Here is a 12,319-nt window from a genome sequence, read left to right on the forward strand (position 1 = left end):
TTATTCATTCATCTATGGACACTTAGGTTGTTTCTATATCTTTTCTATTATAAATAATCCTATAAATATATAATATATATCATAAATAATGCTGCAATGAACATGGGGGTGCAAATATCTTTTTGAATTAGTGTTGTTTTCTTTAAATAAATACTCAGAAGTGCAATTGCTGGATTTTATGGTAGTTCTAGTTTTAATTTCTATTTTCCTGTAGTTCTGTCGGTCTGAAGTCCAAAACCAATGGCATTAGGTGGAAGTCAAGGTACCAGCAGGGCTGTTGTTCCATCAGGAAGCTCTGGGGGAGAATCTGTTTCCTTGTCTTCTGTAGCTTCTACAGCTGCAGTCCTTGACTCATGGCCTCTTCCTCCATCTTCAAAGTTAGTGGCCTAGCATCTTCTCTGTGACTCTGTTTCCCTCTGCTTCTAGCACATGGCCTGGTTCTCTTTTGTCTATAATCTCTCCACCTGCTTATTATAAGAACACTAGTAACTGCATTCAGGGTCCACTTGGATAATCAAGCATAATACCCCCATCACCAGATCCTCAAATCCTCAGATGTACAACGTCTTATACGGATAAGGTAACATTCTCAGGTTTCAGGGGTTAGGACACAGACATTATTCAGCCCACAACAAAAGCTATTGTGAATATTCAGGAGAAGGCTTTGTACAGCTATATGCCTTTATTTCTCTTGGGTAAATACCCAGACATGGAATTGCCAGGTCATATGGTAAGTACATATTTAACTTTATAAGAAACGGCCGAACTCTTTTCCAAAGAAGCTGTACCATTTTACATTCCCACCAGCAACATATGAGAATTCCATCTGTCCCCACTAACACTTGGTATTATCAGTCTTTTAAATGTTAGCCATGCTAGTAAGTATGTAGATATCTCTTTATAGCTTTAAGTTGCATTTTCCTGATGATTAATGACATTGAGCATCTTTTCATGTGCTTACTGGCCATTTATGTATCTTCTTTAGTGAAATGTCTATTAAAATCTTTGGCTTAGTTAAAAAACCTTGGGTAGTTTGTCTTCCTATGAATGAGTTACATGCATTGTAAATGTATTCTCCCAGTCTGTGGGCTGGTTGTTCATTTTCTTAACATCTTTCCAAGAGCAAAAGTCCAAGAATTGATAAAGTCCAATTTATCTTTTTTTTTTCTTCAGTTCATGCTTTTTATATGCTAAGAAATCTTGTCTATTCAAGGTCACCAATATTTTTTTTAAACTCCCCAAGTGACTCTCGAGTAGTTGAGAACTACTAGTCTACAGGGAATCTGATCTAGCCTTCCCAGTTCAACCTGACTTGCTGCCATAGACACATCAGGTGACATTTGTGGAGTACAGTGAATGGGAACACTGTGAAAAGAGGGACTCAAACGGACAGCCTGAGGAGTGTCTGACTTGACCAGTCTCTAAGCCTAAGTGTGAGCAGCCAGTAAGGACTAGAAACAGGGAGTCGAAAAGCAGTATCAGAGGTACTTTTAGTGTGTCCCAGCTAAGTAGTAAGTGTCCCAGAATTGTCCTGAGACAATCTGAGAAAGTGGGAAAAATTACTTCTATTCTTTAGAACATGCCTCTCACAGAGACGACATGGAGCTTAGAGTCAGACTTGGCAGTGTTTGGCCCGTTTTTGAAGCCACCGCATTAAACAAATGAAGGTGGCAGCAATAATATTTGCCCAAACCTTGGTTCCAGCAGGCGTTAGACAGACTGAGCTTTCATTACACGAAAGGATATGTTGGGAGCACCAAATGGGCTCCATTCCCCTGGAGTCCTGTACAAAGCGAGTCTGTTTCTAAGCTGTGGGCAGGAGGCTCCTCTCTCTGGATGTTATATTTAGCTAAAGGAATCTCCACCATGGCTTCATGCAAAATGTAAAATATGTCCCAGCAGACATAACCACAAACCAGAGGGCCAGCGGTGAGCATCCCTTTAGGGGGTTCAGTAGCACAGAAGGGCCAATTGTGCAGCCACCCTGACATCCCCAAATTAGCTGAGTTCGCTCTGAGCCAGATTTTTGGCCAGTTCTCACATTTAATGAGTCTTTGTTTCTCTCTTGCTAGAGAGTCTGCCCCTCGGGGGAAAAACATGCTGCCCTATTTCACTCCCCACTTTTAGCTGCCTGCCCAGACATCAGGTAGGAGAAACAACCCAATGTTGACGTTTAACACCTCCATACCCTTCAAAGGTTTGTGTGCAAGAGATAAGGTTGATTCTGTAATTAAGTGAAATATCTGGATTCAGTGGAAAAGAGCATGAAAATCTCCCTCTACTCTGCACACCACATCTAGAGTCCTAATATAATATGTTGATGGGAACCTCGGGTTCCAGAGTCAGATGACTGAATTTAAAAACTAGCCTTGCCTCTCTTTTGTTTCATCTCCCTAAGCAGCAGTTCGCTCCTTCACAAAATAGGGATAATAATGCTAACTTATGAGTTATTGTAAGGATTCAACAGGATAACGCACACAAAGTGTTTAGCACTGTACCTGGCACATAAGCGTTCAAAAAATGTTGGTTTTGATTATCATACCCTTTGCCAAGTGAATCATTAAGCTTTATAGATGAAAAATAGAAAGTATTAAAAGAAGAAGAAAACCCATAACTTTTGCCAGAGAAAAACAGATTCAAATTCACGTAATGCCCAGGTGAATTTTCACAGGTGTGCATAGCTGAACCAGAAATAAAAGTGTCTTTTCTGAAGCCTGTGTCTGAAGAGAAAGGTGGATTTTCCTTTTGCTGCTAGAACTGAATTTACAGGTAAAATAAAAGATATCTACTTTATACATCTGGATTTCAATTTGGCCTCTCTTGGGTGCTGGCCAATATAGATGACAGAATCTGAAACAATGCCTCATTCCTTGAGAATCCAGCCTTCAATTGCTTATGCTAGCCCCCTCTCCACACCCACATCCCTTGCTGTTGGTCCTTATCTGAGGACCACAGTTTGCCTGTCACAATTTAACAAAGGTCACCCAGTGACCAGAAGGCAGCCACCAGTGTAGGATACCCTTGTCATCACAGAATTATGATACATTAGATTTCAAAGGCACCATGGAGATCATACAGCCCAAACCCCACATTTTTTAAAGCATAGGGAACTGAAGTACAAAAAGGAAAAATAATTGTCCAAGGTTTCAGAGTTACTCAGGAGCTGAGCCCAAGAGAAAGTGTCACCTAGAAAAGACCTCTGCTCTGATGGCACAAAGCAAGCCCAGGGAAGCTTCACATTAAGTGACAGCGTAGCCAGGAACATCCTTAGTTCTCTTATCTGATTACTGTATTTTAACCAGTGGGATTCTAATTCTTCATGTGTAACATTCTCTCAACAAAAGCGATTGAAAAACTGAGATATGGAGACAGAATGCTTCTTTGCCCATTACTAGAAAGCAGAGAGGTTCTCACTCAGCCAAAACCAATTTAATCTCCTGTTAGGATTGGCCCAGCCAGCTTCCTTGTTAGAGTTCTCCACCTGTACTGGATCCCAAGGGAGAGAGAAGGAGACGATTCACTTTGTGGAACAGTAAACATTCGCTATTCCACAAGCCTATGCATATCTCTAACCAACTGTAATTTAATCGATGAAAAGTTAGAAAGATAAAAAAAACCCAACAGTCTGCAACTATATACAACAATATGAATAAATCTCACAAACATAATGCTGAATGAGAGAAACCAGACACAGAAGAGTATACACTGTATGATTCTATTTATATAAAGTACAAGCAAAACTAATCTCTGCTGTTACAAGTCAGGACAGTTCCTATCCTTAGGGGTGAGGACCACCCATCCCAAGCTCCCAGTGACTAGAAGGGGGCAAGAGGGGGGCTTCTGGGGTACTAAAACATTCTGTTTCTTGATCTGGGGGCTGGTTACCAGGTGTGTTCAGTTTGTAGAAATGTGCTGAGCTGCATTGCCTCTGTACAGTATGTGTACTTTTCAATGGAACGTCTTATACAAACATTCCTGTGAGTAACTGGAAATTCTTCCTTATACACCCCAGCATAGAATGGCACGGCATAAGGAGGTTGGCCCTGAGACCACGGCTAGGAATGTCACCCACGGTGGGTTTTCCTCCTGGAGGGCAAATAGCCCATGTCTTGAACACATGCCATGCAACTAGATCTTCGGTAACATGTGAATGGCACTTGAGGAAGCAGGAAAACTCGTGGCTTTGGTAACTGGCTGCCTTCAGCACAAACACCTCTGAGAGCTGGAGTGGCTGTGAGACTCTCAGCTGGCTTCTTCTCTAACCTTCAAAGCCGGGAGAAAAGGGGCCTGGGACACTGGGTGAAGTCTAGATAGCTCAGCATCTCATACAAGTTTTTTATCAGATGAACAAAGAAACCGTCGGAGGAAACTGTCGGTCAACGCTTTTCCTTCTTGAGAAAGGCCTTGACTACCAGGGTTGTTGTGAAGAGCTGAGTGCTATTGGATTACTGTCAAGGTTCCACCTAAATAGGTTTAAAAGCATTTTTTTCCTAAAAACTATATATATTTAAGATGTACAACATGATGATTTGATATACATGCACACAGTGAAAAGATCACTACCATTAAACTAATTAGCATATCCTCTCCCTCACATAGTTATCTTTGTTCTATGTGTGAAAAGAGCACCTGAAATCCACTCTCTTAGCCTATTTCCAGTATTCAATACAGAATTATGAATCGTGGTCATTCGTCACATAAACACGTCACTAAGTGTTGCAGAATAATTCAAATGAACGACAAGCAAGCTAAAGCCAAAGCTGGAAACCAGGAGGAAACGGTGAGAAGTGGCCTCACCCCTAAATGAAGTACAGCCCGACCGCAGCACAGCTGAGTCACCAAAAATAGCCCCTGAGCTCTAGGAGTTATCTTTCTCTTCCTTCATTTCACTGTCAGATGATTGTACCTTTAACATTCTGTCTCTAAGACACAGGGAAAGCCCTCTCCCAGATGCAATTATGTAGATAGAAGGTTTTAAGTCAGTTCTTTGAATGCTGCTATAAACAGAAAAAAGAGGATTCTAATTCTAGACCTACTGAGCTCTGGGAAGCATTCGAATGTTAAGAATTGGAAAACTAACCAAGAGCTACGGCTATTATCGACCACAGTCCTGGTTACTCAAGTCCTTTCTCTCCCAGCCTCAAATTTAACTCGGGATCTTGTCAACAGGAAACCAGTGAATTTCCTATATGTGAAATCAGTGAAATGGCAAAATATATCCTCTTCATACCTTATAACCTGTGGGAAGATTATTCACCTTCTGAAAAGTCTTCTGGGGGTGTTGGAGCTTGAAGGTCAGACCTGAAGTATCATTGACAGTAAATAGCTGGGGCTTTTGGTAACCAAAAGTCAGGAATTAATGACACTATTTAGAGCTCATGTTGAGAGAGCTTAGGAAAGAGGCTCCTGGGTTTCTAAGCAGCTGGTTCCATTAGTGACAGAGAAGGTGACTTTGGCATAAATTTCTTAAGATCATCACAATTAGTTTTGAGTTTTTCCTTGGTCAAACTTTTCAACTGACACCCAAGGAATTGTGACCTACAACCGAGCTCCAGAAAGCATTCAGGGACCCAGAGACAAAGATACATCCTGTCAAGAATAACCAAATCTGTGGGTTCACCTTAGGGCCAAGGTGAGAACTTAGGAAGAGAACTAAACCAAAAACATGAACTTGCTGAATGACCTAGAAGAGGAAAAAATGACATGACAATGAAGGTCCTGAGTCGCAGGAGCTTTGCAGATCACTAAAGGAAATGGCCAAACACAATTGTGATTAATATGTGCAGATTATGAATCATGCTGCCAGTACTGGGGTTGTACCTTGTAAATGGTTACTTTCCCAAGGGCTTCTATGAATTCAGTTCAGAAAGGAGGAAAAGAATGCCAATCCAGTATTTTTCCTCCATGAGAACATGGTAGGGGACCTTTGGAAAGCCTTTTAAGGTCAATAAGAGAGCCTTTCTCTTATTTGTAAGACTGTGGCATTGTTCCTCTCAAGTATCTCTGTGACTCGAAATAGCTATATACCTTTTTAAAGAGTCTTCCTGAGTCCTCGCTGACTTGGACAAATCGAGGAATGATATTATTCAGGTAGATGTCACTCAGGGTGGTGTGGTCCCTGCTCTCCCGCTTCACTTGGTTTAAGAGGAGGTTCCAGCAGTTGACTGGAGAGAGAACATTCTGATCCTTCCTGCAAAGAAACAGCAAGAAAAAAAAAAATCAACGTTGGTAAGCAGCCAGGGCCAACACCTCGGACTGCAGTCCATGTCACAAAATCACAGCAATCAGCGCCAAACCAGAAACAGAGACATTTTCCTGAAGCCTGCACCTCTAGTTTTCTCTTTTTCTAAAAACTCTGGAGAAAAAAGGAGAAAATAAGAACAATGAGAGGGAGAAGAAGGAGAGGGGAAGAGGGAAAGAGGAGAAGAAGAAGCAGGATTATCTGTTGAGCATCTACCATGTTCTAGGAGCTGGCAAATGCCTTATATGCATCATCTCATCCAAGCTCCATAATCTCCTCGTAAGAAAAGAACTGCCATTATCCCCAGAAACTCAGAGGGGTTGTCACTTGCTCACAGGCAGTAAGAAGATTCAGAGAAACAGTAAGAGGGAGTTGGGGATAGAACCACAGTTCTGTGTTGTCTGCCTAGAACAGGTCTACAGTGCCTGACTCCTAAGCTCAAAACCTTGGACACTAAGTCGTTTGGTTTGTGTAGTTAAGAGAGTTTGTCAGACTCAAGCACTAGAGCACTACAGACTAAATCCCACCCCCCACCCCACCCAACCACCACCACACTTATCTACTGTAGGAGTCAATGAAGACAACTTTGGAAGCATTTACATGAAAAAGTCACTAAAAATGCTCAGGCCCACAGAATGCATCTGAGGAGGTTTGATTTCATCAATTGAGTCATTATCTCATGTCCCATACAACCAAGAACAGAAACCATATGTGAATACACGTATTCCTAAAACTTCAACAGCTGAGTGGAGCGGTAAAGTGCCAAACCTAGATGCTCATTTCTAATGAAAATATTGTGACCCAAAAGAATTACTGATTAACTACTCAGTTAATAGCACTAAGTTAAGCAATAGATTTTCTGCCTCTGCTAGCTGGATTTCTTTAAAGAGAGAAACAGAATGTAGGGATTGTTTGTGTTACTATTTATCAAGGGCTTACTGTGCACTTGAACATGGCTAGACCCTATACTCACACTGTTAACTTGAACCCTACAACAACCAGATGAAGGGATGTTATTCACCACATTCAGCAGATGAGGTAAGTTGGACTAAGAAAGGTTGAACATCTCATTCAAGGTTGCCTAGCTAAAAATTGGCAATGCTGGAATTCAAAACTAAGCCTGCAAAGAGGGGGTGGGCTCTTAATCACTGCAAAGAATCACAACCTCTTCATTCCCCTTTTCCCCCTTCCCTTCCTACAGTCAGGCTCCTAATGCAAAGAAAGGGAGTTAAGAAAGGCTTGGTTCTTAAGTCAGCCCTGCCTCCACTGAGGACTGGAGGCTGCCAGGCATCAGTGATTTCTAACTCATGGAATTCAACTTAGCTGGTCTTTTCCAATTCTCTCGTAAGGTAACTAATTAACAAATTACCACATCACACACCTACTCTGGCTTCAGAACATCAAACATCTATCCAACAAGCAGCAAGAAGTTGCATCAAACCAATGAATATTAGAGGCCAAACTGAAGCTGTTCTACACCTGTCCCCCACCCTCACCTGTGCCCCAGGCATCACACTTCTGTGGTCAAAATCCCTCACATGGTGTGCCTGCCACTGAGGTACCATTATGTTCACTTACCTTACTAGGAAAATTAAAAGATTTCTATGAAAATAAAAAACACATAGTAGCTGAGAGAGATATATACATGTAATTAATGTACTCCTTTCAAAATGTGTAGCATCTGGGGGTCAAAAAACGTGACTAGGAAATAATCCAAAAATCAAAAAGTGAGAGATTTGAGCAAATAACATTCAGCAACATTTGACGTTTCCATTGCAAGAAAACTTTGAAACTGATTCCAAATCAGTTCAGTTACAAGCTCCTAAATAATGTAATTTACATTTTTGTTGGGTGGCAAGATATCCATGTCCTCAGTAAGTACAGAATATATCAGGCAATAACATTTGCTCTGTAAAAGGGCAGCTCTCCCAGAATCTTAGCTTTACATCTGGTTTCCATCCACTTCTTATCGGTGAACATAGCTTGGTGGTTTCTAATCTTTTCCTGTAGTGCTTTATACACACTAAAAATGACTTTTACAATTCAATGTCACAAACATATAAACATTTGTATCTTAAATTAACAAAATACAGTATGAGGGGCCTTAGTGGGCATAATAGTGCTGATGTTACAGTGCAGTGTAGGAGACAAAGAAAGAAAGCCCCGTGATAAAACAGAACAGTGGAAGTACAACCAACCAGCCAGCCAGCTCCCAAATGTACAGCACCGACACAAGTGGAGGCAGGGGGGGCAAAACCAACGTACTACCATGGAAAAGGACGCAGAGCCAAAAAGCCCCCAGAGGACCTTGTGAAGAAAGGATCAATAAGCAAAGATGAGTTAAGAAAAAAAGGATGGGCAGACAGGGGCTTCTTTTAAAATAAAATGCCTTATCACTTAACATGAACAAATGTCTATTTATTAAGAAGTTCTAAGGTGCTACAAGTAGACTTTTACCACGCGTATTTATTTCCACCCCTAGAGCATATAGTGGGACACCTACTATTGAGTTCAGTGAGAAGGACCTTTAAAAGTGTGAAACTCTGAAATTACAGAGAATCACATTTCAACTTCAAACAACTGTTAACACATCCAGTCAAATGAGCAACCCCCATTTAAACACACAAGGGACCCCAAACACAGGTTCCCTGCAGTAAACACCACTACGATGTCCCCGGGCTGCTAGGTGAGCTTCGCCATATGAAAGCTTTGGGATAAATGCATGTTGTAGGCAAGCTTTGGGATAAAGAATCAATGCATGAATCCTTACTTCTGAAAAAGTGGTTAGAATGGATGTTGCTCTGCACAGGTTTGGTTTTTAATTCAAGCCCGTGTGCCTCCTTGGGAAAGGCTGTGCAGATGAGCACATGACTTGACACGCAGAGGCCAAGTTCAATGACATGCTGCAGAAGGCTCAGGGACCTATGCTGGCTTTGTGGCAGGCCATGGGTGGGTAGTGAGAAAGAGCATGCTCAGTATCACCCATCTCATTACCAATTGTTGTAATGCTAATTATACATTTGGGGGCTTATCCAATTAATATTTATGAAGGGGGGGTGGGAATAGCTGCTAGGTAATGTCAGTGATTCAGCTTCAAAACAAAAATATTCTCCTTTTTCAAGTATGTAAACCAAGATTATAACAATGTATCTGTGTCAATCAGGATTTTCTTGATATTGAGCAATCCAAACCAGAACTAGGATGCTGAAACTGATAGGAAACTGCAAGTCTATTCATAATCTTGATTTCAATATTTGGGGTTCATAAACACAGCCCCACTGTCCTGACTGGCTGACTCTGTAATAAGTACTCTACAAATTTGCCCTCTAAAAGTAGATTCACAGCAATTAAACACCACTTTGATCTGTTGCATATATGGGGGTTCTGTGCAAGATTTTTATTTTTTAAAACAAGAGTCTATAGCTTAAAAAAAAACAGTGTTACATGGTGTGGGGGATCATGGGGAAAAGAGTGTAGCACACAGAAGGCAAATAGTGACTCTGTGGCATCTTGCTGCACTGATGGACAGTGACTGCATTGGGGTATGGGTGGGGACTCAATATGGGTGAATGTAGTAACCACATTTCTTTTTCAGGTGAAACCTTCATAAGAGTGTATATCAATAATACCTTAATAAAAATAATTTTTTTTAGGTGTTAGACTCTGTTGTCTTTTCTTCCAGGGGTTCCCACTCTTTTTTACCATAATTGCAGCTTTCCATACAGTATTTCTGGCTCTTTTGAGTTTGTACGCTTTCTCAGACATAGTCGTCCCCTTTCAGCTGCGGTATTTTAATTCATTCCTTTATTTATTTTGGGGTAGTTGTGGGGCAAGAGAGGTGAAGGGCATGAGGTAGGAGGGGAACACAAATACACCATAGAGACAATTTTCCCAGCCAACACAAACAAAGATGAAACACACTTCAAGCTGAAAAACAAGCAAGCCAACGAGACGTGATTTCATAGGTTGCATATTAAGGTTCTGCTAGAGTGGTTTCCTGCTTCAGCAGCTATGCAGCCTTATTTTATTTGGGGCCACTAGAGCCAAAGGAACTTGGTTTGGTCAGGAGATTGAAATTTGTCTTTATATCTGTTCCATTTATCATTTGTTTGTAGTTTCTTTACTTTCCCGGCCCCCAGAGCCTTAGGTTGTGTAATACTTGGGCATTTAAAGAAAAGGGTCTGCATCCCTTAGGAATGTACTGAACAGTTGCAAACCTCCCTCCAACACTAATCCCTAAAAAGCGGACAAAATATCCAGAAGTATTTTTCTTACTTAAAAATTTCTTCAGGAGGATGATCAAGAAAACATAACATGGTACTAGAAAGAAAATGCCTCTGGAGTCAAAAGAAGGGAGGCCCAGAATGTCCCAAGCCGGTTCTGCATCCACAGAGGAGCCTAGCATTATAAATGCACTAAAAGATAAGCCTACACAGCTGAATCATTAGCTGAATCAAAACTACACTAGCCCAGTTTTTCTCCTTCAGCTCAGACGATTTATGGACAACGAGCTTAGCAACAAACGTTCAAAGGGATTTCTCTAAAATATCTAGGTGAAGAACTGATTTCATAAGGGTCCCAGTTGGCCTCTGTATTACACATTCTTTTTTTTTTTCCATAAAAAAACTGTGTTCAGTTTTATCTGTCTCACCCATGAAATGGACCCAGCTCCCTAAAGGTCTTCAAAGCACGACTGTAAAATCCTGGAAGCGTTCCTGGCCTAAGGTGTCATTAATTAATAATGGCTACATTCATGGCTCTGCAGACGGAGCACGTGCCACAAGCTTGGCGTTGCTGGAGGGCCGAGCTCCTGCATTGCTCTACGCTAAGGTACCTTTCCTTTTGGCTCAACAGTCTTGCCCACTCCACGGGGCTGTTGTGTGGCTTAAATGAGATGTGGATGCAAAAGACCCAAACCACAGCAACAGTAAAGCACTATACAAATGTGAAGAAATGTTATTATTTGTATTTCCAAACAAACTAGGACTTGACTTTTCATCAATTGCCAACTGCTCCTCACCTGGACCTGGGCCTGGGCCAAGATCGCGGCCTGCTGAAAACGCACAGAACCTGGGCAGGCCGTGGTCGGGATACACAGCAGCAGCGGGCAGTTCACCGAGCGGCTGGAAGTCTCTGGGAAGACGAGAGGGAGGTACCAAAGGAAGAGCGGAATTGACTCTTCCGCTGTCCTTCCCTAAGGGGCAAGGGGGAGCGATCCGTCCTGCCTTCCACCCCGGGAACTGGGCGCTGACGCACATGGCAGGAAGCCAAGGGAGCCCCGATCCCCGGAGCCCCAGATGCTTCAGCAGCTTCCGCTGAGCCCCCGCCTTGCTCGATCCTATCCGACCTGCCAGTCTGTGTGGATCATTATCGATACGTCTAAGAAACCATTTCTCACTTTTAAAAATAGACATATATGTGATGACAGGCAAACCCAAAATGAGTTAAATATACCATTCAATATATGTTATTGAGCACCCAACTATGAGGAAGATTTTTTTTTTTTTTAAAGGTGCATGCTTAATAAACGGGATCATTTAGTGATGGCTGGACAGGGAACTAGTGATGGAGGGAAGACTGGGTTTTTAACCTAAATTCCCTCCTGGCACCTTGATTAAAATGAAATGAACTGAGGCAACCAAAAAGATTATTTTATTCAGATGAGTGTTATTAGCCTTTCTGGCTTATTTTCTCTTTTATGCTTTTGCTGATGCTGACAGAAGCAGACAGCAGGATAGAGAGAGGCAAAGCTGGAGCGGATTTATCGTTTGAAAGTGCCGTGCATAAAATCAGACCCTTGCTGACCCAGATAAGCCAGAGGATGGATGGGATTTGCCGGGGAAGGTGCTAAAAGAAGGAAGGGGGGAAAATCACCCAGGTGGGAACCGACTTGAAAAGGATTCTGCCTGTGATGGTGGCTCCTGGTTGTAGGATCCAGAGGTGCAGTGGCAGGCTGGAGGCATTTTCCAAAGACAGGAGGGCAAACAGGCAGGCAGGCAAGGAGGGGGCAGGCACACTTCTCGGGGCTTATCACAGCTCCAGCCTCAGCCTTGCCAACAATGAGATCATAGTAGGAAA

The 12,319-nt window shown here is 42.1% G+C and overlaps 1 protein-coding gene across 11 annotated transcripts in view; it reads right to left on the reverse strand.

The window, feature by feature from the left end:
* Window positions 1–12,319, reverse strand: part of SRGAP2 (SLIT-ROBO Rho GTPase activating protein 2) — a 225,295-nt gene that overhangs the window by 105,888 nt on the left and 107,088 nt on the right. For all 11 annotated transcript variants that reach the window (XM_036909772.2, XM_036909769.2, XM_036909771.2 and 8 more), the window contains exon 4: window positions 6,028–6,190. In XM_036909772.2, the coding sequence (XP_036765667.1) occupies window positions 6,028–6,190 (163 nt within the window). The remainder of the gene's footprint in view (window positions 1–6,027; window positions 6,191–12,319) is intronic.

This window comes from Manis pentadactyla, chromosome 9 (assembly GCF_030020395.1).
Source record: "Manis pentadactyla isolate mManPen7 chromosome 9, mManPen7.hap1, whole genome shotgun sequence".
NCBI lineage: Eukaryota > Metazoa > Chordata > Mammalia > Pholidota > Manidae > Manis > Manis pentadactyla.